The sequence below is a fragment of the Periophthalmus magnuspinnatus genome, chromosome 16, assembly GCF_009829125.3.
Source record: "Periophthalmus magnuspinnatus isolate fPerMag1 chromosome 16, fPerMag1.2.pri, whole genome shotgun sequence".
Taxonomy (NCBI): domain Eukaryota; kingdom Metazoa; phylum Chordata; class Actinopteri; order Gobiiformes; family Gobiidae; genus Periophthalmus; species Periophthalmus magnuspinnatus.
Window position 1 is genome coordinate 11,302,812 of NC_047141.1, and position 27,123 is coordinate 11,329,934.

The window sequence follows — 27,123 nt, forward strand, 5'->3', positions numbered from 1 at the left end:
CCGAAACCTAGGGCCCGCCCTGGAAATGAACATACAAAAAATAATCTTGATAGTCTTAAAATATGTTGGCTGAGTTAGCACATCCTCAGAGGCCTACTTCCAAAGACACACATTTTCAACAGATATTTATTTTTAACACATTATGACCTCACTGGGAATGTCCTTCAAACAAAATAAGATTTCAGTCATTGTGGATTACTATCTTCACTTGCCACTAGATGGAGATAAAGTACAGTGAATATATGACTAAAGACATTTGTATTGTTCCAGCAAGACAGAAACAGTGAGCCTTTATGCTATAAGTAGACCTGTATGTTATTGACAGAGGTGGGCAGAGTAAACAAAAACTGTGCCCCAGCAAATGTAACATTACTTAAAAAAATATATTACTTTAGTAGAAGTACAAAGTAGTGCTCCAAATAAGCAAAAGTATCCTGCTTGAAAAGTACAATTTCTTTAACAAGTTATTCAAGTAAATGTAACTAAGTTAATGTAACTGAGTACTACCCACTTGTGGTTATTGATTGATTGATTTGTTTGTATAACTCACCAAAGAGGTAGTGGTACTGCTATTCAACTTTCTTGTAAACTGATATGCATCTGTCTTTATATATTTAAAGGTGCACCGCATAACCTTCTGAGGGTACACTACCTGCTTGTCTCCATGGATATGTTGTTGCTTTACTTGAAATGTTCCACTGTATGGTATTAAACATTTCTGTGTCACTTTTATTCACTTTTATTCTGAAGGATGTAAACATCATTGTTCATAATATTAGAGATTAGATTAAAATTCTCTTGCAGGTGTTATTATTGATCATAAACACCTTGGAAACATTCTTACAGTGATGGAACTTGCCTATCCACAGATTTGACTTGTAACTTGTCCTGGTGACACCATCTGCTTGTCTTGATATAGTTAAGTAAGTTTGATGCCATATAGAATCTAGTAGTACAGCTTTACTATCTATAAGAACATGAAATCGGTGGAGCTTTTATTGGATTTTAACACAAATTCAAAGACGTCGGGGGATTCAGGAGTACCACTCGCCCGCAGTACTAAAGTTTACCTGTCTATAGTTTACTGTGCAAACCGTGCAAATACAATGAATACAACTACTATACACTTTCTGAGAATGTAAGTTCTACTGCTAAAAACATGAACAGAATTGGGTTGGCTTTCATTCAAGCATGTTTGAGTTATCCTGTTACTTGTATGACATGAATGTAGAACTTTTTACACAAATGACCCTACTTTATGTCAGCAAAATTTTTCCCCAAATTCTCCATTGAAATGAGTGGGATTCCTGCTTAACTGGAAGTGCCACCACAAGGAAAGTGCAGTTTAGTTGCCATCCATCCATTTTCTTCTGCTTATCCAGGGTTTAGTCGCATTTACTGCAAAAGTGGGCGGGGTCGAATAAGGTCAATTTATATCAGATATTTATGAACATAAAATACTTACAACAACCATACAGAGACATCTGTAATCACAAATTACTGTAAAAATTCATTACATTTGCATGGCTGCTATGGAGCATTAACTACTAACACATAACATATTTAGATCTCCGTGTTACCTTTTGTTGTTTTGAAAATGCTATATTCGCTAAAAACAATGTATTGATATGTTTTATAAGTTTCACTTTTATTGTGTGTCATGTTTTTTGTACATTTATAGAGAACTGTCGTGTGGGAACATGCATGACGTAGGGTTGTGGGCGGGGCATTGGACAGAATCTTACTGCTAACCATAAGATCGCTAAAATACTTAAACATACAGTAGTTAGTTAGTAGTTAGTTTATTCAGACACACACAGAAAAATAAATAAAACATTGTCACAGTCACATACATAGAATTTGTTCATTGTGACTGAAAGGCATTGGCTGAAGCTAAGCTTATTTATACCTGCCTAATTCCACATATAAAGAATAATATACAATATACAGTACAGAAGAAATACATTTGTTTTTATATTCTTACAGTTACCTCTGGATTTATATTTATATATATATAATAATCATTAGTAGTCCTTTTTTATCATGATCATAGGTGTTATTTTTAATCATCAACATATTATCATTATTATTATTATTACTATTTTGTTTTCTTATTACATAATTCATATTATGTCGTAGACAAAGTTTATACTATATTCTTTAATGTTCAGTTCAGTTGTCATAGTAACAGTTATACTATTGCTCTATATTTTTCTAGGATTTTTAATTTATACATTTTCTTAAATACTTTGATTGATGTGCAGCTTTTTAATTCATTGTCCAAACAATTCCATAAATTAACCCCTGTAACTGAGATGCACATAGATTTTTTTGTAGTTCTTGCCATAGTTTTTTGGAAGATGCCAGTTCCCCTCAGATTATAGCAACTCTCTCTAGGTCTGAACAGCTCCTGGATACAGTGTGGAAGCATGTGGTTATGGGCCTTATACACAACAACTTCTGTATTAAATTCAACTAGATCATTTAGTGTTAATGTTTTTAGTTTAATAAAGAGTGGGTTGGTGGATGCATAATATTCTGCCTGATTGACAATCCTAATCACTTTCTTTTGAAGTAAATATACAGGATTCATGTTGGATTTATAATTGTTCCCCCATATTTCCACACAATAATTAAGGTATGGAAGGAAAAGAGAACAATATAATATAAACAGTGATTTTTGGTTTAAAAAAGTTTTCATTTTACGCATTATAGCAATAGTTTTTGATATTTTTGTTTTTACATTATTTATATGTAATTTCCATCTTATTTTATCATCGATGGTGATACCTAAAAATGTAGTTAAAATTAATTTTACTTTCTATTTTTATATCATTAATTTTAATTTGTTTAGAAATGTGTCTATTCCCAAAGAGTATATATTTGATTTTACTTAAGTTAAGGGACAATTTGTTAATATCAAACCATTTCTTTATTATTTTGAGCTCATTTTCCACTGTATAGAAGTTGAACTAAGTCTCTTCCTGAGCAGTACAGACTGGTACCATCTGCAAACGGAATACACTTTAGGTTTTTCAATATGTCACATACATCATTTATATACATAATGAACAATTTTGGTCCCAAAATGGAACCTTGTGGAACTCCATGTGTAATCGTCTTTTTATCTGAGTCAAACTTGTTCATATGCACATACTGATGTCGGTTACTAAGATAACTATTTAACCAGGCGAGTGCAGTGCCTCTGACACCATACCTTTCCATTTTTTTTCAAGAGTATTTTATGGTCAATGGTGTCAAAGGCCTTGCTTAAGTCTATGAAAACTCCAACTGTCTATTGTTTATTGTCCTTTGCTGTTACTATCTCTTCCACTAGTGCCATGACTGCCATCGAAGTGGACCTGTTTGATCGAAACCCATACTGATGGCTACTTAATAAATTATTTTTCTCAATAAAGCTATCAAGCCTTACTGCAAACAATTTTTCTAATATTTTTGAAAATTGCGAGAGTAGTGAGATGGGTCTGTAATTAGTGCACAGGTGTCGGTCACCATTTTTAAATATGGGAATTACCTTGGCTGTTTTCATTTTACTTGGGAAGGTGCCGGTGGTGAAGAAGTGTTAGATTTGTTTGTTTCTGATGCAAGTGTCAAAGAGGACTAAGAGACTGAAATATAAGTCAGAAGGGTTTAATGAGTTCATCACAGGTAAAGTTAACAATGGAGCACCGGACTCTCAGGAAAGGATAGGAAGAGAGTCCTGAGATGTTTGTGTTTCCAGCTTTTATAGGCCTCCCAGTGTGTGAGGCGGGTCTTCCTCTCGGCAACATGTGGTTACACATTAAAAACCTTTTGGCAAAATCCCACAATGTGTGTTTTTAAGTCAATCAATCTCATTGTTTTATGACCCTCTCAGGGTGGGGGTCACTCAGTCCTTGGTGAACAGGGCTACAGATAAGAAGTGGCCCTGATCATAGGTGTTATCTGGCCCCAGTACTTGGAGATTGCTTTATGACCCTCTCAGGGTGGGGGTCACACAGTCTTTGGTGAATGGGGCTACAGGCATCTGGGGTAGTATTACATTGTTAAAAAATACCTTACAGAAGATACATGGATGATATCTAAAATGATATCTAAAACGATATCTAAAACGATATCTAAAAAGTCTTTCTGATTGGCCGATGTGGAGCTGTCATAATGGCTGGTGAAAGGTGGACCAAAGAGGTGCAGAACTCGGGGCAGATTTACAGTGTTGGCGGTGTGGAGTTGGTGGGCGTTGGACATTCTCATGACGCCTATTTTATTGAATATGTCGATCCCATTTGGTTTGGGGACTTTTCGTCGATGTTCAAGGGATCAAAAATGCTGTCTTTGTTACTACCACAACTGTTTTGCCATAGTAACATTTGATGAGCCTGGATTGGCCAAATAAACCAGGCTTTAGCTTGGACCCATGTTAAAGTAACTACACTTATGACAGGTAGTGTAAGCAGACGGCTGTGTCCAGACTGGACTGGCTCACGTCCTTTTAAAGATCTGTAATCTCCAAACTGACGTGACACTGCCCCCGCTCTCACCTGTTTGTTCTCCCATCATAAAGAGTCACCTAATAACAATATAGATCCTTAAATCCACTTGTGTCCACACAAGAGGATTTAACACAAAATCCATATTTCCTCTTGAAGAGATCGACCAGACACGTGTCCCACTAAACCAATCACACTGTCCCTTATACCCCACCCCCAAGACCCCGGCTCCCGTCTCTCCCCCCCTCACTCTCTTCTTTTAGTCCTCCAGGCACTGTCCAGTTTAGCAGCCCTCTCCACTGCAGTTCAGTGGAGGGACTGCGTCCTCTTCCGATTTCTTCTAGTTCCAGTGGAGTCCTTTTTTGCTCCACTCCTTGCATGCTGGAGTGGACTTCTTTCGTTGTGGCGTGGACTCCTTTTGTTCTGAGGAGGAGACTCCACATTCACCAGGCTGAGGCTGTCTGTGAAGAAAAAGAGTCACAGTACTATTAGTCATATTAGATAGTTAGTGTATATTACAAAATATCAAAGTACTTCTACAACAGTTCTGGTGCCACCCAAGCTCCTCAAGTTGTTGTTTAAAGCTTTAAAATAGTAAAATATGGCACTAAAAATGTAGATATGTCTATGGAGGCAAGTAGATGATGCCACCAGGCCAAGTAACACTCACAGCTCAGACTTCACAAGATGAACTCTAATTATTTGAAGTAGTGAGAGGAGCTCACACTCAGTTCTATATCTTTTTTCTATATTGTCACTGGACAGAAAACTTTAACTCTGCTGTATATGAGCCACTACCTTATTTTAAAGCTCTGCATTATGCAAAATGGACTCTTAAGTCATGATCTTTAAGCCTCATTGAAAACATATCTGGAGTTGTGTTTTGTTTCATTCACACGTTTGAGAAATCCTTTATTATTATTATTCTGTCTACGTCTCCAAAGCTCAAAAAGCTCAGTTCCACCTTGTGATGTCATGAAACGGTACTTTTCAAGTTAAGAGCTACCTTTTACCTTTTGGTAAATATAGACTGAAAATTCTGGGGCTGAAATTATCCAAATGGTTCTAGTGAAGGTGGATGGACTTTGAAAACCCAGTGGAGCACTTCCTGTATTGCTACATGACATCACTAAATGCTACATCAACCCTTTTTATTACTAGACTGTGTATATGGTGTTTGAATAGCATTATCTACTGTCCCTAGTCCTTTTGGACAGTAATGTAAACTAGATATATTTGAAGCTTTGTGGTTAAAATGTATAAAAAAATAGCTCAAACAGAAACTGTCAATTAAACCCAGGTGTTTCTGATTAGAAAACACTGGCGAGCGGAGTTTGAAGTGTGGATACAATTAGACCAATCACACTGTAATGTGTCCCAGACCCCACCCCTCCTTCCCCCTCACTCTCTTCTTTAGTCCTCCAGGCACTGCCCAGTTTAACAGCTCTATTTGAAATATGGTTATGGGCAGATTTTAGGTGTCATGTCCCACTTTAAACATGTGCGACTGTGTGAAACAAAACAGAACTCCAGTATATTTTTGATGAGGAAACAACATTACAGCATCAGAAAATAGCGTAATATATGTATATGGATGTGTGCTAAATTGTATATAAAATAAACCAATATTAAATCATATTAATAATGTAGTTGTAGTGGTGAAAAACCTACTGTAAGATTCATGGCGAGAGAGGCCTTCAGGAACAGGGACCAGCTCCTCAGGGAGATAGGGGCCCTCGGGAGCAATGACTGGCCCCACACAGAGTCTATTACAGGACAAGTTCTCCTTACAGAACAGCAGCAGGGCTTCTTCAAGAGGTCTGCAGACCAAAAGGAAAAGGATGAATGGTTAGAAATGCAGATTACAGTGACCAGGCATGTTCCATCGCAACAAAGGCATGTCTTGCTTTGCCTGGAATGTCCCACAGTACGACATTTAACTTTTCTTTTACCCTGGGGACAAGCAGATGGCACAACTGGCCCAGTTACGAGCCAGATCTGTGGAGACGTGACCCCACTCTTAACAAAAAGTTTTTTCAAGGTATTTTTTGTTAGCAATAAAATGTCCATAGTTATATAACTCCATAAAGGATAAGCATAAATCACTCACATTGTGTCCTGATCCTCCTTCCATCGGCGTTTGCGCGATGGAGACGGTTCACTCTGCTTCTCTTCTGTAGATTTTTGGAGGTCTTCAGAGGGTTTACTGTTATCCTCCACATTTGTACAGTGACTCTGAGCGCTTCCAACAGCTTCTACAAAAAAATGCATTACAAAATCTATTATATATGACATGGTTCAGAGGAAAAATTCTCGAAAGTGAAAAATAGTGTGAACAGAGAAAACAGTATTTACCTTCAGAGTCACAGGTTGGGTTGATGTCTGGGATGTTCCCCACGCGTCTCTTTGGAGAATCTGGAGAAAGTACAAAAAGAGCATTATTAGTAAGATTTTTTTTTTTTTTCATTTGATAAAAACATGAAGTGCTAAAGGGAAGTGTAATTATAATTTATGTTTAAACTAATTTTGAATTTTAGCTTTAAAACCTGGGTCTGATTTGCACTGACTTTATTTTGAAAAGATGGGGGAACTGATTTTCAAACCACTAAGAGAGGAAATGGGGATTTAAAATGTTACCATGACTTGAATTTGCTACAGCTCTCATAAACCCTGGATCTAAACTCTCTTGTGGAAGAGGCAAGTTCAGTATACTTTCTTATACTTACAGTACCAACATACTTTATAGAGAGGAAAACAAAACTTTACTGTTAAAGTTGGGGTACTCAGCTTTAAGCCATTTTTGTTTCTGTTTACTCTTTAGATTCTTTTAGAGTCTTTGAGAATGATTCTAAAAACTCTACACAAACAAATATTGATCATGAATTAACAAAGAAGTGCTTAAAAACCTACTGTCAGAGTCAGAGTCGCTGGACATGGCTGCAGTTTCATGACGTCTCTTTCTTCTCATCCTGTGGTCTGGGGAATGAACCGCAGACTGCTCTGAGCAGATGGGATCCTCAGGAGCAGGGTTTGGCTCCTCACAGCAGGAGGGGCCCACAGGGGTAGAGACTGGCCCCACACAGAGTCTCTTACCATACTTAAGATCAGAGTCGTGGTGGAGGTCACTGGACTCGGCCTCAGTCTCATGACGTCTTTTCCTTCTCACTGTGGAGACTTTAGACTGGACCACAGACTGCACTGAGCGTATGGGGCTCTCAGGAGCAGGGGCTGGCTCCTCACAGCGGGAGGGGCCCTCAGGTGTAGAGACTGGCCCCACACAAAGTCTCTTACTGTACCTAGAAAAGGAAGCACTGATTAGTTATTCTGATTACAGTTTTATTAAAAGGTTTTAGTTATCTAGCCGTGTTCTAATCAAACAAAACAAAAAGTATGCCACAGAGATGTTATTGCCCTGCTTGAAATATTAACAGTTCTCTTTTAAATTTATCCCACGGTAATACATACTCTAAACCCCTGTAATTGAATAACTGTATAATAGATATGTATAATCCCATACTGTCAAAGATCCAAGATAAAGGAATTACATCTCCGTGGAGACAAGCAGATGGTGAATCCCTCATCATGCAAGTTACAGAGTGTAACTTTAAATCTGGTTTGGTTAGTGTTACTCACATTGTGTCCTGGTCCTCCTCGTGTTTGCGTTTGCATGACTTTGATGGAGCACTCGGCTTCTCCTCTGTGGAAGTTCTGGGTTCTTCAGCAGGTAAACTGTGCTTCTCCTCTGAAGATCTGGAGTCCATAAAGATCTCTTCATCATCGTCTATGTCACTGCAGCTCAGCTCTTTGTGTTCGACACATCCCACAACATCCCACATGGACTTTTCACACTCCAAGACACTAGAAGAGAGAGTCAGGGTTAGACCAGACTGACCTGTAATTAAAAGTACTAGAAATACTTTCATTAATACAGGCTTTTCTTGTTGAGTTAGTTTGTTTTCTTGTGTTGTTTTCTGGTTTAGTCCTCTTCTAATGTCAGTTTTGAATCTAGCTATAGTCACTGATCTGGGTGGTGGTTCCGGTTTAGTCTTGATTTAGTCCAAGTCTAGTCTTGGGTTAGTCCTAATGCTGGTTTTGGTCCTGGTTTAGTCCTGGTCTATTCTTGGTCTAGTCTTGATTTAGTCCTGGTCTAACCCTGGTTTGGCCATGGTTTAGTCTTGGTCTAGTCCTGGTTTAGTCCCAGTCTAGTCCAGATGTAGTCATGTTTTAGTCCTTGTCTTGTTTTGATTTAGTCCTGGTCTAGTCCTGCTCTAGTCCCAGTTTTGTTCCTGGCTGTACTCACTGATCTGGATGAAGGTCCCTTAAGGCTTTCAGATGTTCCATGGTGATGAAGGGGTGTTTGAGAAGTTCTTCTGGGCTGATGCGTTTTGCGGGGTCTGGCTTCAGCATCAGACTCACCAGGTCCAGGAAACACTCACTGTCACGCTTGTCTGCTTCATTCACAGGAGTGTACTGCAAATGAGAGAAAACACGTTAAGGATGGTCCAAAGTACACACAATACCCATATTTGTCAGAGTAAAGCAGTAGTAAAGTTTAATAATTCAAGTTTAAAGTTGGGACTAAGGACCTAAACTCCACCCCACAGCCACAGTCCAAATGAGCTGTTTAACTGGGCAGTGCCTGGAGGACTAAGGGGGAGAGCGAGGGGGAAGGACGGGTGGGGTCTGGAGGATTAAAAAGGAGAATGAAAAGGGAGAACGAAAGGGGAGGAGGGGGAGAGGTCTGCAGGATTAAAGGGGAGAGTGAAGTGGGAAGGAGAGATGGGGTTTGGAGGACTAAAGGGGAGAATAAGGGGGGAGGAGGGGAGGGGTCTGCAGGATTACAGGGGAGAGAGATGGGGGAGAAGGGGTGGGGCTTCTAGGATTCATGGGCTTGAAATGCTCGAAATATGATGTTATTCTGTTTACGATGCATAAAGATATTAAAAGCATACTTACTTTGAACACACTGGCCAGCGTCGAGGTGGTGGGAGCAACCTCATAGGTATTCTACAGACAGAAGAACAGATATGTTAGCTTCAAGTCAGTGTTACAAGAGAGGTTATGCACCGAAAGTCAGCAGTGTCAGCAGTGAGTGGCAAAAGTTCTTCAAGTATGTTTTTGATGAGGTAACAACATCATAACATGGCTTAAAGAATATGTTTTGTATAATATACGACCTTTAAATTATGACATTAGCTTTTACCTCTCATTCTGAACTTAAGGAGGTACTGAATGGGACTGACATGAGTGCATAACCTCTACACACTAATCCAAATGTGCAATAATAGTGAAAATGGGTTACTCACTTTGAATAACCAGCGGTTGTATTCGTAGGTCAGGTACATGTTCGTATACCGACCCTTCTCCAGGAGCTCATCTGAAGGAAGTCCAACAGTTTTGATTATACTGCAGAACTGTGAAAAGAACACAACACAATTAGTTACTGCAATGGATCATGCAGGTGCCACCTCCAGAAAGTTACAAAGCATTTTTATAAATTTGGTTTCATCTAACTTTCTTTTATATTTCTATTAGTGTCGTCATGAATTTCAAACTGAAAAATTTCAAATCTGATTTCAATGTTAAAGAACAGACTTGATACTCAATACTGATTCCGATACCACTATGATTAAAAAAAGATGCCCTCTTTAGACAATAGAATGTGATTTTTAACATCAAGTGGTAGTACTTTCTTTTATACTCCCATGTGGCTTTATGTCTGAGGGATTACACATCCCTCAGTCACTCAGGTAGATTCCATAGTGGTCCGTGGGTGTATACTAGTCTTTGTCGTCTTATACTTGTTCTGATACAGATCAAGATCGTTCTAAAGCTATTCAGGAAAGGTTCATTTCTGTCCTGTGAATGTGACTTTTTAGTATTGATACCTGCTCAAATGTGAATCTTCAATACTAGTTTCAGTATCTGATTTTTGATAATTTTGACAACTCAAATGTCTATAGATAATAACAGTGGTCTTCCTAAATACAATATATATTTATATAGTTATTTTAGTCTTACCAGATCGTGCTCATCACACCCGGGGAACAGCAAATATCCAAGGAACAGTTCTATGATCATGCAGCCGATGGACCACATGTCTATGCCTTGATCGTACGGTGCTCCCAGGAACACCTCTGGAGCTCTGCACACAACATAATAAGAGGATAGTGTTAGACTGACTCCAGCTGCTGTTTGTCCTTGTTCTGTTCCATCATAACAGTGTGTAATTTTACCTGTGGTTACGTGTCTGCACTTTGATTCCCTGATGTATGTGGGACACATGCCGAGCCAGGCCAAAGTCGATTATCTTGATCTGCAGAGGTTTGGAGACTGTGTCCACCATCATGATATTATCGTGCTTCAGATCAGCGTGCACGATGCCTAAAGTCTTTAGGAAGGACAGAGCGGTGCCCATCTGCAAGAGAGGAAGATCTGGTCAGCACAACTTACAGATACAGTTATACACAACCATTCAAAGGTTTGGACACGCCTTCTGTTTGAATGTATTTTAAAGTTCACCACCATAATATGAAATAAAAAAGAACCATAAATAATACCGTGTGTCCAAACTTTTGAATGGTCAAGTACAAGTTATACAGTAAGCAATCAGATATTTACAACAATAAAACAGTTGAAACGTGTTTGCAGAATTATTAAGTCATTCCTGAGTAAAATCCTAACCCTAAATTACACAAATGATTAATCCCTCAATTGGTTCGCCTGGTCAGTCAATTGTCAGTTTCTCATTCTATTCCATAAAAACCTTCAGTCTGGTACCGCTTTGTTTGAATCTCATTTAACAGTGGGACGACGCAGAGTGGATTAAAACCAGCCAAGGATTTCCACTGTCTTAAACCCTGGATGTTTGAGGGCTACAAATCGACCCACGCAAGGTACTACCTCCCAAAGGGGACCGGCTCTCTTTGGCTCTGGTTCTGCTTTAGCCAAGGAGGAGCTAAACACCACATTGAGAGGACAAGAGGGAACGCAGACTCTGTAGAACCTTATTCCACCAAGGTGAACCGGTCAGAGCACCAGAACCAGTCAAAACATACCTCATGAAGCAGCTCCAGACTGAATTTCTCTGCTCTGTTAACGTCCCAGTATTTCATTTTTTACTGTTATAAATCTAAACTTTTTTTTGTCTTGATAAGTGTGTGAAAAGTCAGACCTGATGCAGGAGTGGGCGAATCTCCTTGAGTTTGAGCGTGCCGTTCTTTTGGATATAGTCTACAAGGCACATGTCCAGAACCTCAAACTTGTGCACGTAGTGGTCCTTGAAGAAAAAGGAGCCAAACCACTCCACGATGTGAGCGCGGGCACCTCCCTGCTCCATCAGGGTATGGAGCATGGCAGCCTGTGGAGGAGACAGAGGAGAGGGTCACATACACATAATGTTTCAGGTTAGTTAAGATGTTAGCAGAAGTAACGTTGAAAACAAATGTGTCACCTACTAGCTTTCTCTCAGTTTACACCATAAAATAAAACATACAACAGTCAAACATATAACATTTTAGGCCTGTTCATAGCAACAAAAGCCAACACTGGAGCAACCAGAGCCACGTGATCACTTCTGTCTCTCTGGGCCCCACTATCTAGCACCACGTTCATGCTTTGATACAGTACCTCGTTTGCTGGGTTCTCTAGGACTTGAATGATGTTGATCATCTTCAGCGCCACCTTATGGTCAGTAGAGAGCTTGTGGCACAGGGAGACCACCCCGAAAGCACCTGAGCCCAGGATCTTCTTCACCTCGTAACTCTCTGAGCCAGAGGAGATGATACTGTTCACGGCAACCGGGCCTTTATCGGCAACCATAACGTAAGAATAAACCTGAGGGAGGAAAGGTTTAAACAAGAATTGGTATATTTGTATAGAACAGTGACATAAGCACATTTTACATTTTGGTCATTGTAAATCTGACTTAACAAGACCACTGACTTTCTGTTAAAACTGAGAGACTACTTTTCAGAGAGCCACTTCTTCATAGCAAACACTGGATTGTCATTTACATAGTTTTTGTTTCTTTGTTTTTAATGGCTATGTGAAATTTCAAGCTGAACTAAACCAGGACTAGAACAGGACCAAGACAAGGCTACATCAGAACAAAATGAGGACTAGAACCGGATTAAACCAGTCCACATCCGGACTAAACCAGTCCACATCAGGACCAAACCAGGACTAAATTGGGACAAGTGTGAAGGTACATTTAATATCTTTACATTGCCTTGAGAAGTAGCCTAGTCTATTTTCTACTGGGAGTTCACGGAGATATCTTTAAATTAGTTGTAGTTAATTTCTATATTTTGTTGCACCAAATATAGTGTATGCTTTCCACAAATGTGAGGTAGCAAAATATTCAAAGATTTCCTGCAAAAACCTTCATACCATTTTGTAGATGAGCTCAAATCGCTGCTTCGATCAAACTTTGGGGGAGTTTGAGTGAAAACTGTAGGAGCTGCTTGAGAAAACGTGCAGAGGTATGGAAAGATGTGACCAACTCATGAAGTTCTCGGGCAAAAGTGTTGAATTCACACAGCTGGGTTGCCATAGTAAAGGGCTTACACATCATCAGTGACATCATCATGGCACATCGCCATGGAAATATGGAATCTGTGTGATATGAAAATAAAACTGGGAAAAGGCATAATTATATTTTATTATTTTGAGAAATAAAATTCATAAATGTACTTTTTTGAAGTTCTACACTCACAGTTGTAAATGATAAAATTAATGTATTTAATGGCATAATTCCTGTCTTGTAACTTCTATATTTTTTGTATAGATCTTACAATCAAATCTAAACAAATTGGTCAAATATAATTTTTTTTTGTTTTGCGTCCTTAAGCAAGACACTTCACCCACATTGCCTGGTATGAAAGCAGTGTGTGAGTGTTGATGGTGGGAGGGGCCAGTGGTGCAGATTGGTAGACTCTGTTCCGTCAGTCTGCCCTGGGGCAGCTGTGACTACATTAGCTTACTACCACAGAGTGTGGAGTGAATGAATAATGCACAACATTCCTAGATGGTAGTATGTAATATAGGCCTAAAGACATTTTGAGTAAAAACTTGTATATTTTTAGGTATGATTTCACCTTCACTGTGGATGATTAAATCATCTCTGAATATATCTATTGAATTACAAGAGTCACTTTGGGTGGAAAAAGGGCAAAGAGCATGAGGCTTTCAGAAGGTTCCTGACAATGGACAGTTATCCATTATCAACAATGATGGGCCTTGTATTCTAACATTTGAGACATCTGGAGTTGTGTCTTTGTCAGAGTTATAAAAACATAGTTATACTTATATGACTATTATAAAGTCATACTGATACTGACCTGAAGCTGCACCATAATCCATCTTGAACGCCTCCTTCTGATCTTTGCTGATTTTCTGCCAAAAACATTTTATTTATAATTACTGACAAAGTTATCAAGAGTAAAAACAGAACAAATTGATCTAACACATTTATGACTCCAAAAAAGTGGTTGTTTTAATCTTGTAACATTCATTTGTTTATCTTAATGACTGGTTCCACATTGATATTATAAAGAGCCCATTTTAACACTGTAATATCAGTCTTTTGCCAGGTTATACTTTTAACACTGCTTTAATTAAACCTGAACAAGAATCTTTTACTATCCATTTTCCAGCAGAAATGTGCCTGCCTATTCAATTTTAAATTGATCTGATATCCATAACAACGATATAACTATGAATTTGGCATCATTATCTTTGCTCCACAGCATCCTAAACTAACCTAAAAATAAATATATCTGAAGATAAACTAAAATATAACAAATGTATTTTACAAAATTTTTATTTTAAAATATTTTTTCTTTAGAATAAATACTTTGTGATATTTCAGTCAGTCAATATTTGGTATCGATCTGCCCAAAAGGATGAAGTTCGTTCATTAAGTTGATTTCTCTTGCTTTTGTACCTTTTTATCTCTTTACTTCTTTTTATAGGAACCTCTCTCACTTGAAATTAAAGGGCCCATTACACTATTTCCAGATCTATGTTATAATGATCCTTGTCGTAAATATACCTGGAGTTTTGTTTTGTAAAATATACTCACATTTCATTGAAATGAGTTAGTCTGCAATGCTCTCTCTACCCATGTAATGCCTGTAGCTTTTACTTTGTTATTTCATTAGCCCAAAAGATCAAGGAAAGTGATCACCTTTGCATATGTGAACTGTTCAATACAATTACAAAAGAATATGTTCACATTACTTTGAAATAAGTCAGCCTGCAATGCTCCCTCTACTCATATAATGCCTACTTTTGCTTTGTTATTCCATTAGCCCAGGGGTCGGCAACCCTTGGCTCTGGAGCCCCATGCGGCTCTATCATCCATGTAGTGCGGCTCCACGTGGCTTGAGAAAATAAATCATAAGTACTTAATTGAAGTGTATATATTACATTATATTATGTTTATGTTTATTTATTAAATATGGGACAGTGCACATTGATCAACATGTGTTAGTATAGCATGTAAAAGTGCCAGAGTTAGCCATGCAGGCAAATTTTCATCCGTAGTCCCATTGGCAGGTTGATGGCAAGACAAAAAAAAGGACATAGGCACAGAAAACATTCAGTCCATCACACATGACAAAGCACATTAGAGATCAGTGATATTACACTATATATTACATTATATTACCCAGTATATATATTTAAATTAGTTATTTTTTAAATCGTAGTTTAAATTGGAAAATTATTGTGATCCTGAAAAATAAAAATATGTTAAAAACTATGCTAACTATGAATTATGTTCAAAACAAACACCACTCACGCCTCACAGACGACAGTTTACAGTCCTGCATAAAGATGAAACTGACTTCTACAGCCTCAAATTGCAAACAGTGTGTGCAGAGGTTCAGGAGCAGAAGTCTCTGTAGCACTCCATGGATTTCATAGGCAACATACTATAGTTGTTTATACAAAGTGTAAAGGTAAAAACAAACAAACCATATATACAGTGTTATCTTCATTTCAGATGTCAAAAAGTATTTGCAGCTCTCAGTGACCTAGCCCATTAACTCAAGGCCTTTCTGAAAATGATCTCTGCATGCACGTGCCAGAGGGCTCTGTGGTGCAATGGGTAGTGCATTGGACTTCTAGACTTTCATGTGCAAAGACATTCAGAGGTTGTGGGTTCAAGTCCCACCAGAGTCACTGTTTATGTCTTCCTCCATTGAGTACAGTCAATCTGCCTTCTCTTTTAAAGCCATCAAGGAATGGAACGGGCTTCCAGAAAATCTTAAGAACATAGCAGATTATCACAGCTTTTCATGAGCTGTTAAAAACTGGCTTCTTGACCATCAGTCCTGCTCACACTAACAATACCAGACGGGTATTCGGCCATCAGATGTTACCCTCGTGGGTACCATCTGATGGCCACTAGATTGCCAGATCATGAGTGTCATAGTACTGTCTTAGTGTCATATTACTGTCTTGTTTACATACACTGTATTTATTCTGATATTTGTTGCATTTTTTTTCTATGTTTTTTTCTATGTCTTGCACTTTAATAACTTGTAGCTTGCACTATGTATTGAAAATTGTGCACACTTGTACATTGTCTTTTGTATTGCACTTTTTATATGTGAGTTGTTTTTTGATGTTTGTGACACCAAGGACTATGGATGGAAATTAGCATTTTGCTAAATCTGGTGCAGCCATCTATTTAATGTATCTGCACATTGTTCTTCAAATAAATAAATAAAATAAATAAACAGGGAAAGGGGTTGAAAAATGGTTCAATACCCACACAAACAAAAGTTACAAAAAATACACTCACATTTCTTTGAAATAAGTTAACCTGTAATGCTCTCTCTACTCATGTAATGCCTGTAGCTTTTACTTTATTCTATTATCCCAAAAGCTCAAGGCCTTTCTGAAAGTGATCACCTTTGCATATGTCAACTGTTAAATGTCTGAGGGCACTGTGGTGCATTGGACTTCTATACTGTCAAGCGCAAGGACATTCAAAAGGTGTGTGTTCAAGTCCCACCAGAGTTGTTTTTTATGTCTTACCCCATTGATTGCAAGCACAAGTTGAGAAAGGTGGCGAAAAGTGAAAAATGGTTCAGTTCCCACACAAACTAAATTTGCTAGAAAATTGTTGAAGAGAACTTCAGTTCTCCCATAAACTGTATTTACTTGAAAATGCAAGAGAACGCTTCCTCCAAATCTTTTACATTGCTGTCCACTAGCTTTAGACCAAGGCCTTTGTGAAAGTGATCATGTCTGCATACATTTTCTTTGTTTGGTGTCAGGACTCTGTGGTGTAATGTATACCTCATTGGATCCCGAGGCTTTCAACAGAAAGCGCATGCAAAGGTTGTGGGTCTGAGTCCGACCAGAGTTGCTGTTTATGTCTTCCTCCGCTGATTACATTGACAAGTTACCCATACAAACTGAAGTTACAAAAGAATATGTTCACATTACTTAAGTTAGCCTGCAATGCTCCCTCTACTCATGCCTTTTATTATGTTATTCCACTAGCCCTTTAGCTCAAGGCCTTTCTAAAAGTGATCATCTCTGCATACATGTGTCTGAGGGCTCTGTGGCACAATGGATATTGCATTGGACCTCTAAGCTTTCAAGTGCAAAAATTCAGCTTAAAAACTCAAAGGTTTGGGTTCAAGTCCCCCCATTGTCCCTGTATATGTCTTACCCCATTGATCACATAGACAAAAGGCCATTCCTTATGATGAGAAAATACCTCATTTCCTACACAAAGACAAGAGAATACATTCACATTATTCAAAATACATTAGCTTCACACCATTTTGCAGGTTAATTTTATGCTTTTTCACATTTTATACTTTTGATTTCTCACTGGTAAAGATCGGCCTAAAGCTCATTGGTTACCTTGCTGATTTCCTCAGCTCGTCTACTGCTCTGGGTCAATATCATATTTCATATATAGTAGTGCTGGTCGGCTCATTTGAAATGGCAAACTCAGTCACAGGAAACAGAGCAGAATCTTTGGAATTAAAGCAGCCTGCTTAGAGCTTACCAAACACAGCGTGAACGCGGTCTAAAGCAGCCTGCATGGAGCCTACCTAGGCAGCGTGAATTTCAAGTTTCAAGTAAAAAGAATAATAAATAAAGATATAAGAATAAGCAACAATTATTATAGTTGAGGGTAGAAATGTCAGTTAGTTTGCTCATCTATTGCAAAGCAGTATCAGAGTGGCATTCGGGAGACACGGTGTCCCGTGCAGGCCGGCGTCCCGTGCAGGCCGGCGTCCCGTGCAGGCCGGCGTCCCGTGCACGCCGGTGTTAGGCTTGTTTGATGACAGACTGGAGAGATGCGAGAGGAGTATATGGCCAAAGGAGCCTTGAAAATTCCTCATATATATTCATTCTTGTTAATATATATGGATGATTTTCCAGTGCATTTCTCTGATTCTTTTCAATACATTTTTGTAGAAATATTGATTTATTCAATATGGTTATGTTTTCATTATTCCATATTATGTTTTTATGTGGTCAGAAACAGGCTTGTAGCATATTTTCCAGGCAAGATGAGATTGTTGCTAAAAGGCATTCAATTTTAAAGGCAATTTTACCTGATAGGTACATTTTAGTAAGAAGTGAAGACCTTCTTAAATATATTGGCATGAAGTACCACAGAGATTCGGGGTTTTCAGTATACTTATTGATCCATTTGATTTTAAAGGAATAGTTCAATACAGTAAAATCTAACAGTTCTTCCTAGTAGCAGTATTATAGCTACTCCTATAGCAGGGAGTCTTTTGATGACATCAGGGGCAAAGTATCAATAAATAGTGGTTCACTTGCTCCCTCTGGTGGTAACTAATTCCTTCGCAGCTCTAGTGTGTTCCCAATTTCACCTGCATTTGTCCGCCTTTGTGTTATTCTTTACTACTGTAGCAATGGTGCATGATTTCTTCTATTTTCGGTTTTTGGATCTAGCTGAACGTTATCCCATCTGCTGCTCTTAGAATAGGATGAACTACATTACCCAGAAGCCCCGCGAAAGCCACTCATCAACGTTTTACGCCACTACGTCAGCGTCTGCTGGTCAAATCCAACATGGAGGACTGCGTAGCCGTAGAAAAGAGCCCGGTATGAATTTGTTCAAACTATTTGTTATTTCTGATTGATTTGACAGACTTGGTTTGATGTTATACACTGCGAGCATGAATAGGGCTTGTGTTTATCTGTGCTTTTTGGCATGTGTAAGCTTCAGATCAGTTGTTTACACCGCACGGACTAAACCTGCCTATTCATTCTTTACTGCTATGTCATGCTCTGCTCGTGTTAGTGTCAATTTGAGAAATAAAAGAACTGTGGGTAGCTTTTTGAAATCGTGAAATCAAATGTTTAGTTTGGGGTCATGATCACGTTTGGTGCGTTTAGCTTTTCTATATACCCGTGTTACGTTTGATTCTATTTTGTGAGCTAACATGCTATGCTAATTCTATCACTGTTTACTGTAATGGCATTATAGAACTTGATATTATTATAATAATGGCCTAAGTTTTCCCTTTTGTTCTGTTCAGGAGGAAATGCCTGCAGTTTTGAATTCCAGACCACAAACTGGTCTGTCCTTCCTGGCTCCAGAACCCGAAGATCTGGAGGATCTTTACACCAGATACAAGGTAGTATACTTTATAATGATAGAAACTTATTTTGAAAGTAAAGTGCATTATGGTGTGACGTGCTATGTGGTGTAGGGATTTGATGTTGACGTGGTGATGATTATTTTTTATGAAGATTTGAGTACTTTTTAAAATTTATTTGTGAATGTGGTTGCAATAATATTTTGTGCTTACAGAAACTACAGCAGGAGCTGGAGTTCCTGGAGGTGCAAGAGGAGTATATCAAAGATGAACAGAAAAACCTAAAGAAGGAGTTCCTCCACGCTCAGGAGGAGGTGAAGAGGATACAGAGCATCCCTCTGGTCATCGGACAGTTTTTGGAAGCTGTGGACCAGAACACTGCCATAGTTGGTTCCACTACAGGTACAGTAAAAGTCAGAAGACTTGCAATGTATTACTTTAGGGTGATATTATTATATTTTGCAGTGGGCTTGTACAATTCAATTCATCTTTATTTCGGACTCGTGGTCCATTCAAAAAACAGACAGACAGTAACAATACAAAACAATAAACATCTACAAATCAAACACAATGATCTCTTAAAGCTACTTTCTGTATGCAGTCTGTCTGTGCTGCTGCACACTAGATGCAAAAAGGTTCCTTCCTGTTAATTATTTGTGATGTACACCAATAGCTGAAATAAACTGAAGTCATATTTTGATATTATTGCAAATGTTATTGTTTTGATTAGCTAGATCAACTAAATCCAATTTTCTATGATGTACCGGTAATATCACAACAGCAGCCTTCTTTATTGTTGTAGATAAATCCCTGGTGTTACAAAGCCTCTTCTCCTGGCCTTCATCAGGCAAAGGAGATGTGCAAGAAATTTCTTCTTTTTTTGTTTGATAGTTGGTTGAGCCCTTTATTTCATACCTGTTTTACAAACCAATGTTTTGCGCTTGTGAATGATTGCACCAACAGAAAACAGACTAATGAATTGTCCAGTCCACAAGAAATATGTAAACAAACAATAATGAATTTAAGCAAATCTAATTGTGGTAACCTATGCAGATCTCTTTGAATTTTTTTATTCTGAAGAGAACCAGACTGGTTTTGCTATCAAGCGTAACTATTATTTTTTCCTTTAGTTTGTCTATTCCATGTGGGATGAAGTCCTGTTTTTAGTACTTGAGCTCTGGCCTGTTTAGATATTAATAGGAATTGCAGGAAAATATGAAAAATTAACGGGCTGTCATTACACTATTTATGCTTTGTTTTTAGAAGCTGTGGTGTGTCTTAAATAAATAAGTCTCTCATAAAAGTTTAAATATTCTGTTCAGAGCAATGTTTTAAATGTGTAATGAGTTCTATCTCCTCTTATTCACCATCTTTTCCTTTTAGGGTCCAACTATTATGTGCGCATCCTGAGCACCATCGACCGAGAGCTGCTAAAGCCCAATGCATCTGTGGCCCTCCACAAACACAGCAATGCTCTGGTGGATGTACTGCCTCCGGAGGCCGACAGCAGCATCATGATGTTGACTTCAGGTACAAATGTTCTGTGGTAGAATTTCCTTTTACAGCACAGACAGAATAGTTAATGTGTCTCATTTTAATATATGGACAAGCCATGCCTCATGAATGCTTAGAACCTGTAGAATTTACTCACTGAGCTGCAGTGGCACAGGTTCATGATTGGCTGCAGGTGCTGGGGTTTGGGGGAGTGATGATGCAGAAATAAGAATAAATCGATATCTGATGTGAACATCTTCACTTTTTAAATTGGCTGCACAGATTAGTCATAGAAAAAAATGTAAACAAAAATTCTACATACCCTCTTTTTAGTGTCAAAATGCAGATCCTTCTGGACAGTCTTTATTGGGCCAATTCACTAGCATAAAGTGAATCACTAATTAGTGAACATGTTTTGTAAATTGTATCTAAGTGACAATGTAATGTCAGTACAATCTGTGTTATTTAAAGTTATTGCAGTATTCACATGCACAAACATGAGAGATATCTGAAATATCTTTATACTATATGCTATACTGCATATTATAGTGTGGCGTTTTTTACAGACCAAAAGCCAGATGTGATGTACGCTGACATTGGTGGTATGGACATTCAGAAACAGGAAGTCAGAGAAGCAGTGGAGTTGCCTCTCACTCACTTTGAGCTCTATAAACAGGTAGGACTAATTATTCCTTTTACTGCCTCTGCTTTTTAAATATTGAAATCTATCAACTTCAAATTTAGTAACGTATTCCAGCCTTTTCATTATCTGATGGAACTGACTAAAATGTCGGACCTGGCTACATCTTGATTCATTTTTGCTTTTTCAGATTGGCATTGATCCACCCAGAGGAGTTTTAATGTATGGACCTCCAGGATGTGGTAAAACTATGTTGGCCAAAGCTGTGGCTCATCATACCACAGGTAAGTCTCTTAAAATAATAATATAATTATATCCCATTTTCACCTGATATTGAAGTGCATATGACAGGTTTTCAGATTTGAAAACATTTTTTGCTTTGTTTGGTGGGATAGTACCTGTGGTAATATTATAAGTTAAGTGGTAGTTTGTCAGAAAAGTACAAAAATACAGGAAATAGCAGTGTGTTCTAACTGGAATTCCTCTACCTCTGTCATCGACACCAAAAATTCAACCAAAATGAAGGGACAGTTTACGCACAAGGAACATGTTGGTCTAGCAGTATAAACATAGATGTAATAAAATATAGCATTGTCATTTATATGTCTAATCATAACTATTGTGTAACTTTTTTTAAAGTGAAATGAGTAGTCTAACCTGACAAACACTTCAAATTAGAGATTGCATAATGCACTCATGAGTTGTGCTGTGTTTTGTCAGCTGCCTTCATCCGTGTGGTGGGCTCAGAGTTCGTTCAGAAGTACTTGGGGGAAGGTCCTCGTATGGTGCGTGACGTTTTCCGGCTGGCCAAAGAGAATGCTCCCGCAATTATCTTCATAGATGAGATTGATGCCATTGCCACAAAACGTTTCGATGCACAAACTGGAGGCTTGTATCTCCTTTTGTATTTATTGTGATTCAGAAAATGTCTTTTTATTTAATTACTCTCCTATCTTTGCCCCATGCAGCTGACAGGGAAGTACAGAGAATCCTGCTTGAGCTGCTTAATCAAATGGATGGTTTTGACCAGACTGTCAATGTAAAGGTGAGGAATACTATATCTTACACTGGGGATGCCACGAGATGCGCACATGGGAAAAATGATCTTATCCTCTGTCTTTACATTTGTCAATGGGGATGAAAATGTTACGCCTTGAATCTTTGAGCATATGGAGCTAAAAGACTCCTCCACATTCCTCACATATTCAGACAGTGTACTTTAAACTCGTAAACTCCATCTGTGTTTATTTTGTCATGATAGGACCAATATTGAGTGCTTGTCAGTGCTAAAGGCGGTTTAACAAAAAAAACACTGCAAAATAATATAACCAAATGTACACACATCTAATTCACCCGCAGACAGCACAGAACATGCTGTGTTTTCCACACTTAAATATCTCTTTGTGGAACTTTTTCAAACAATGTTTAGGCCATCTTCATCCATACCTTAATTTAAAGTACAAAAAAGAAGAGAGAAGCTCCTCCTCTGTCTCTGCAGCCATGGGGTCAGGGGTGGAGGAGCTGGAGCAACGGGACAAAGGGGCAGATCCAATTTTGATCTAATCATCTGAATAATAAAAATGGAGTGTAATAGAGTAGGCGTATCGTATATTGTAATCAGTAGTGATGTCATGTGGGGATTTACACTGCAGAATTGGTCTTATTTTATTGGTACTATGAATTCTAAATTAGACAAACCCACATACTGAAGAGCTGTGTAAGTACCACTTAAAGAAGCCTACCATCAGTGGTATACGTACACAGTTTGAGAAACACAGGAATACATGTTATTGACCGCTTTGTCCACCACTATTCCTCTTGTTAATAGGATAAACATGATAAACCATGATTAAAGTACTTTTAAGACCTGAATTGGACTTAAGGATCTGAGGGCTGTTTCATAGAACATGTAGAAGTCTCGTTTAAATTTCAAGTTACCAAGATGCTCCTATTTCATACTTGGCGTAGAAAGTTGAACCCCTGCTCATAAGCATGTGTCTAAAGTGAGCAATTCAGCTTTTTTATATTCTACTTATTTCACACCGATATGCCCTGTCTCAAAACATCCAGAGGGGGTTATGTATCCGATCCAATCACATTGTTGTTGGTCTATATCCCCTGCAGCCAGCTAGTTGGAAACCCAATCGTGAGGTCTCCTCGTAGCTCTGTGTCCTTATGTGCTCTGTGTTCTGAGCTAACTGTGCCTGTGTTTTGTTCAGGTGATCATGGCCACAAACAGAGCTGACACACTGGACCCTGCTCTCCTGCGCCCCGGCCGTCTGGACCGAAAGATCGAGTTTCCGTTGCCTGACCGCCGGCAGAAACGACTGGTCTTCTCCACCATCACCAGCAAAATGAACCTGTCTGAGGAGGTGGACCTAGAGGACTGTATCCTTGTCTCATGCCAGGATAAGAGCGGTTAAATAGTCACTAAGAACGTTATCAATTATGCAACATCTGATGGGGCAGTTTTCCCTTTTTAAGCTAAACTAGATTTTTTTTGCTTTAAAGGTGCACTATATAACTTTTCTGGAGGACGGACTGCCATGTGCCTGTCTCCATGGTGTTGTTGGCATTAAATGATGTTGGCATTCATCTCAACGGACTCTATACCTATATAGATAAGTTTAATCCCCCTCCTCCAGAAAAGTTAAATGGTGGACTTTATAAAACAAGTGGGAGCAATTATATTAAAATGTTAATATTTTTTTTACTTGTGCTCACTAATTACACGGAATGCCATGCTGGTGGGTTGCTACTGCATGTCCTCCTTCCTTTTTTGTAGTATTGTTCAGTTCAGCTTTATAGTCAGTGGGGAAGGTTAGACTTATTTCATTGAACTGTGCCGTGTTGGGTTGAGGGGTGCAGATGCTTTTGGTGCACTATAGCCTTTGCAATTTTTTTGTTTAGGGCCAACTTAGTAATTCAGCTGTATATTATGTATTTGAAAATGGATACTGGAACACTGTGCTAGCTAGAGTTGCTTTGCCCTCCTTGACTAAACTCATAGATGTGGCCCGACCAGACAAGATTTCTGGAGCTGACATCAACTCCATCTGCCAAGAGGTGAGTGCACTGGGTTTGGACTCCACATTTTACAATACAGTACAATAAACCTAGTGGAAGTTTATTGTCTAATATATTGTCTAGTGGAACATCTCAAATACTAAAAAGAAAATACATTGTCATGAATGTTGAATAATCAATCAATGTCCTATCCAATGGCCAAGTTTTAGCTGTGTTGTTGTTTCAGGCTGGCATGCTGGCTGTGCGTGAAAACCGCTACATAGTCTTGGCTAAAGACTTTGAAAAAGCCTACAAGACGGTCATCAAGAAGGATGAACAGGAGCACGAGTTCTACAAGTAGGAGTTGAGAGGAGGGTCCAATCCTATTGTTATGGACATTTTGTGTCTGCGTGATTTGTCCCAGACTTTCATCTTTACTCAGCGAAACACAGAGCCTGTCATTTTAGAGTCTGGTGCTTTGAAACAGCACTCTGTAGACACCACTGGTTCTTGAAATGTCTGGCCATAGCTAAAAAGTATTTGTATCTATGTCAGCTTATCTTAACATTAAAAATAAACCCTTTTTTTCAACAAAAAGTTGTCATGTAGAGAATTACTGCTTAAAGGTACTTTCAAGTTAAAACGTCTGATCTCCGTGGCCAGTATTATTCACAATGTCATTTATTTATTTAAATAATTCATCTGTGTGTGTGTTAAAAGGTCTTTGGTTGCATAGCTGGCCAGTCCCTTCTTTTTGACTTGTTCAAGTTTTTGGTTGATCCAATCACAGCTGTTTGTTTGTAGCGCAGCCCTCTCAAAGGTGGTACACTCTTAAATCTCTCTTAAATAGCTTAGTAATTCTGCTTGCTAATTGCTCATTAATTCTGCAGAAATCTGTGCCGTTCCTTTTGTAAACTCATGTTTTTTACACAAACAGACCCAAGTATTTTTCTGATTGGTTAATGCTCCTGTCAGTCACAACTATTTGAAATAGTGTACCTGGATTTTCTGGAATAATTTTCTGTTTAGAGTTTGGGAAATGTGTGTAGTCTTGGTTGGCCAGGCAAGCTATTTGGCTAAACTGACTCCTCGCTTTTTTCCCTCAAGATCAGAACACAAGTTGTGCTGAATAATGCTAAAAATTGTCCCATTAAGTACAAGCAGTGTTGAATTTGACACAATTTTTATCCATAGCTATTCGGTGTTCACCAGGGTGAAAGTATATTTCAGTTAAAAGGACAAGGAAAAAACAAAGAATTGATTAAAAATATTATTTTAATGTTGTAAACCAAAAGTTTTCATTGTGAGTTCGACGTTAATTTACACAGCTTTAAAAGATACCCGCTGCTTGATAAGATCCTGTTGGGGTCACGTGTAACAGGGCGACAGTGCTGACTGAAATGAATGCCATTTTGTTTTTCTTCTGTTGTGGACAAAAAAGCCCTTGATACTTCTTCCTTTAGATTTGACCAGGAATGAAAACAGCACAGATTGAGAGAGCCCACATCCCTGTAAAATCAAACAAAGCAAATTTACAACCAGTTGAATGACATACAATCCATCATCACCTGATTAATAATACCTGTGCAGCAAAACAATAGAACTGAATGGAGACATCTTGAACACAGAAACAAGCATATAGGCTACATATAACGTAACAGGTAAATCCACTACTACTACTTAAAATATATTTGAAACAGATGTTCCCATTCCATGCAATGGTGGAACTTCACCTGCATGATTTCATGGAAATAAAAGTTAGAGGAAATCTAAAATTATGGCTCCTTTAACTTAATATATTTAAGAAGAATGATGAGATAAATGACCACAAAGGTGTATCCTGGTTGGTAATATCTTCAGTCCTAACCCTATCTAATTTAACCTACCTTGGCTGTCTCTGGTGATAGTTCCACAGGTTTTCAGTGACTTTGTCAAAGAAGTAGGGGCAGACGCACAGACTAGCCTCCTCTGGGTGGCCGTAATAGCTGAAGTAGGTGACATCCAAGTAGTCATCCAAGTAGTCATCCTCGCCATACTGCCTGTGTGAGAAACTTGCACGCCACAACGACTTCACCAAATACGCTAAGTGAATGTGGCCATCAGGAGGGCACAGGTAGAACAGCTGGTACGGCTTTGGGCGATCCTGCCAAACATTCATAGTTGAGAAATAGTGACTGCAAAAAATATATTAAAAAGGTGAAGATAAGTATGAAGATCAGTATGAAAACAATACAATTTAAACAAACACATACAGTGCATTTAATAAATATTACCTTTGTTATTTCTTAAGCTGTGTTTTTTATTAAGTTTGCATTTGAGATTTTGTTTCCTTTTGAAATTGATTTCTAAAACCAATGTGACCATTTAAAAAATCACAGGTTACTTTGATTTGGTTGCATTTATGCTCTAGAATTTTTCCTGTTTTGAAGGACTTTGTGAGGACCCAGTGAAGACCTTTTCTCATTCAAAAGATATAACATTTTGATTGAATTGCTAAATTGCTATGACCATGGAGGACGGTTTCCATAGCTTGAAACTCATGAATATAACTCTGGTGGTAGATTCACTGTTTATAGATTTCTATTTTTGATATTTCTTTCAGATTTGAACCTTATCGTTTGTTAGGGATTGAGTCCGCTGATCTGCTGTATGATGATCATCTCATGACTTAAAGTCCTTTCAAGTGACATCAGGCCTTTGGAGTTGAATAATGTCACCACTTTCTGAGGCTATTTGGAAAAAAATATTTCACTTTTATTTATTCACACTGACCTCAACTACACTGATGTTAGAATACCCAATTTGATGTATATAGGCTCAGTATTTTTACAGCGATATTAACCATGAACCAGCTAAATCAGCAAATCTACAATCTGACAGTTAAACA

At 38.4% G+C, this 27,123-nt stretch overlaps 2 protein-coding genes and 1 non-coding gene across 3 annotated transcripts; 2 read left to right on the forward strand and 1 right to left on the reverse strand.

The window, feature by feature from the left end:
- Positions 1–4,793: 4,793 nt before the first annotated feature.
- LOC117384141 (mitogen-activated protein kinase 9-like) lies at positions 4,794–12,308 on the reverse strand. Its single transcript, XM_033981426.1, has 13 exons — positions 12,117–12,308; positions 11,662–11,847; positions 10,724–10,905; positions 10,509–10,632; positions 9,794–9,901; positions 9,444–9,494; positions 8,788–8,957; positions 8,121–8,345; positions 7,398–7,783; positions 6,843–6,902; positions 6,598–6,742; positions 6,159–6,307; positions 4,794–4,948 (listed from the first exon to the last, which is right to left on the reverse strand). Exons 1-13 carry the CDS (start codon positions 12,306–12,308, stop codon positions 4,794–4,796), a joined length of 2,133 nt encoding a protein of 710 aa, XP_033837317.1.
- A 3,274-nt stretch (positions 12,309–15,582) lies between these two features.
- trnar-ucu (transfer RNA arginine (anticodon UCU)) lies at positions 15,583–15,674 on the forward strand. Its single transcript is given in 2 exon segments — positions 15,583–15,619; positions 15,639–15,674. It is a non-coding gene; the product is annotated as a tRNA-Arg (tRNA).
- A 2,836-nt stretch (positions 15,675–18,510) lies between these two features.
- Positions 18,511–24,833, forward strand: psmc4 (proteasome 26S subunit, ATPase 4). Its single transcript, XM_033981133.2, has 11 exons — positions 18,511–18,599; positions 19,037–19,135; positions 19,312–19,498; positions 20,480–20,626; positions 21,157–21,266; positions 21,421–21,514; positions 21,951–22,118; positions 22,199–22,275; positions 23,450–23,618; positions 24,241–24,296; positions 24,484–24,833. Exons 1-11 carry the CDS (start codon positions 18,567–18,569, stop codon positions 24,595–24,597), a joined length of 1,254 nt encoding a protein of 417 aa, XP_033837024.1. The 5' UTR covers positions 18,511–18,566; the 3' UTR covers positions 24,598–24,833.
- The last annotated feature ends 2,290 nt before the right edge of the window (positions 24,834–27,123 follow it).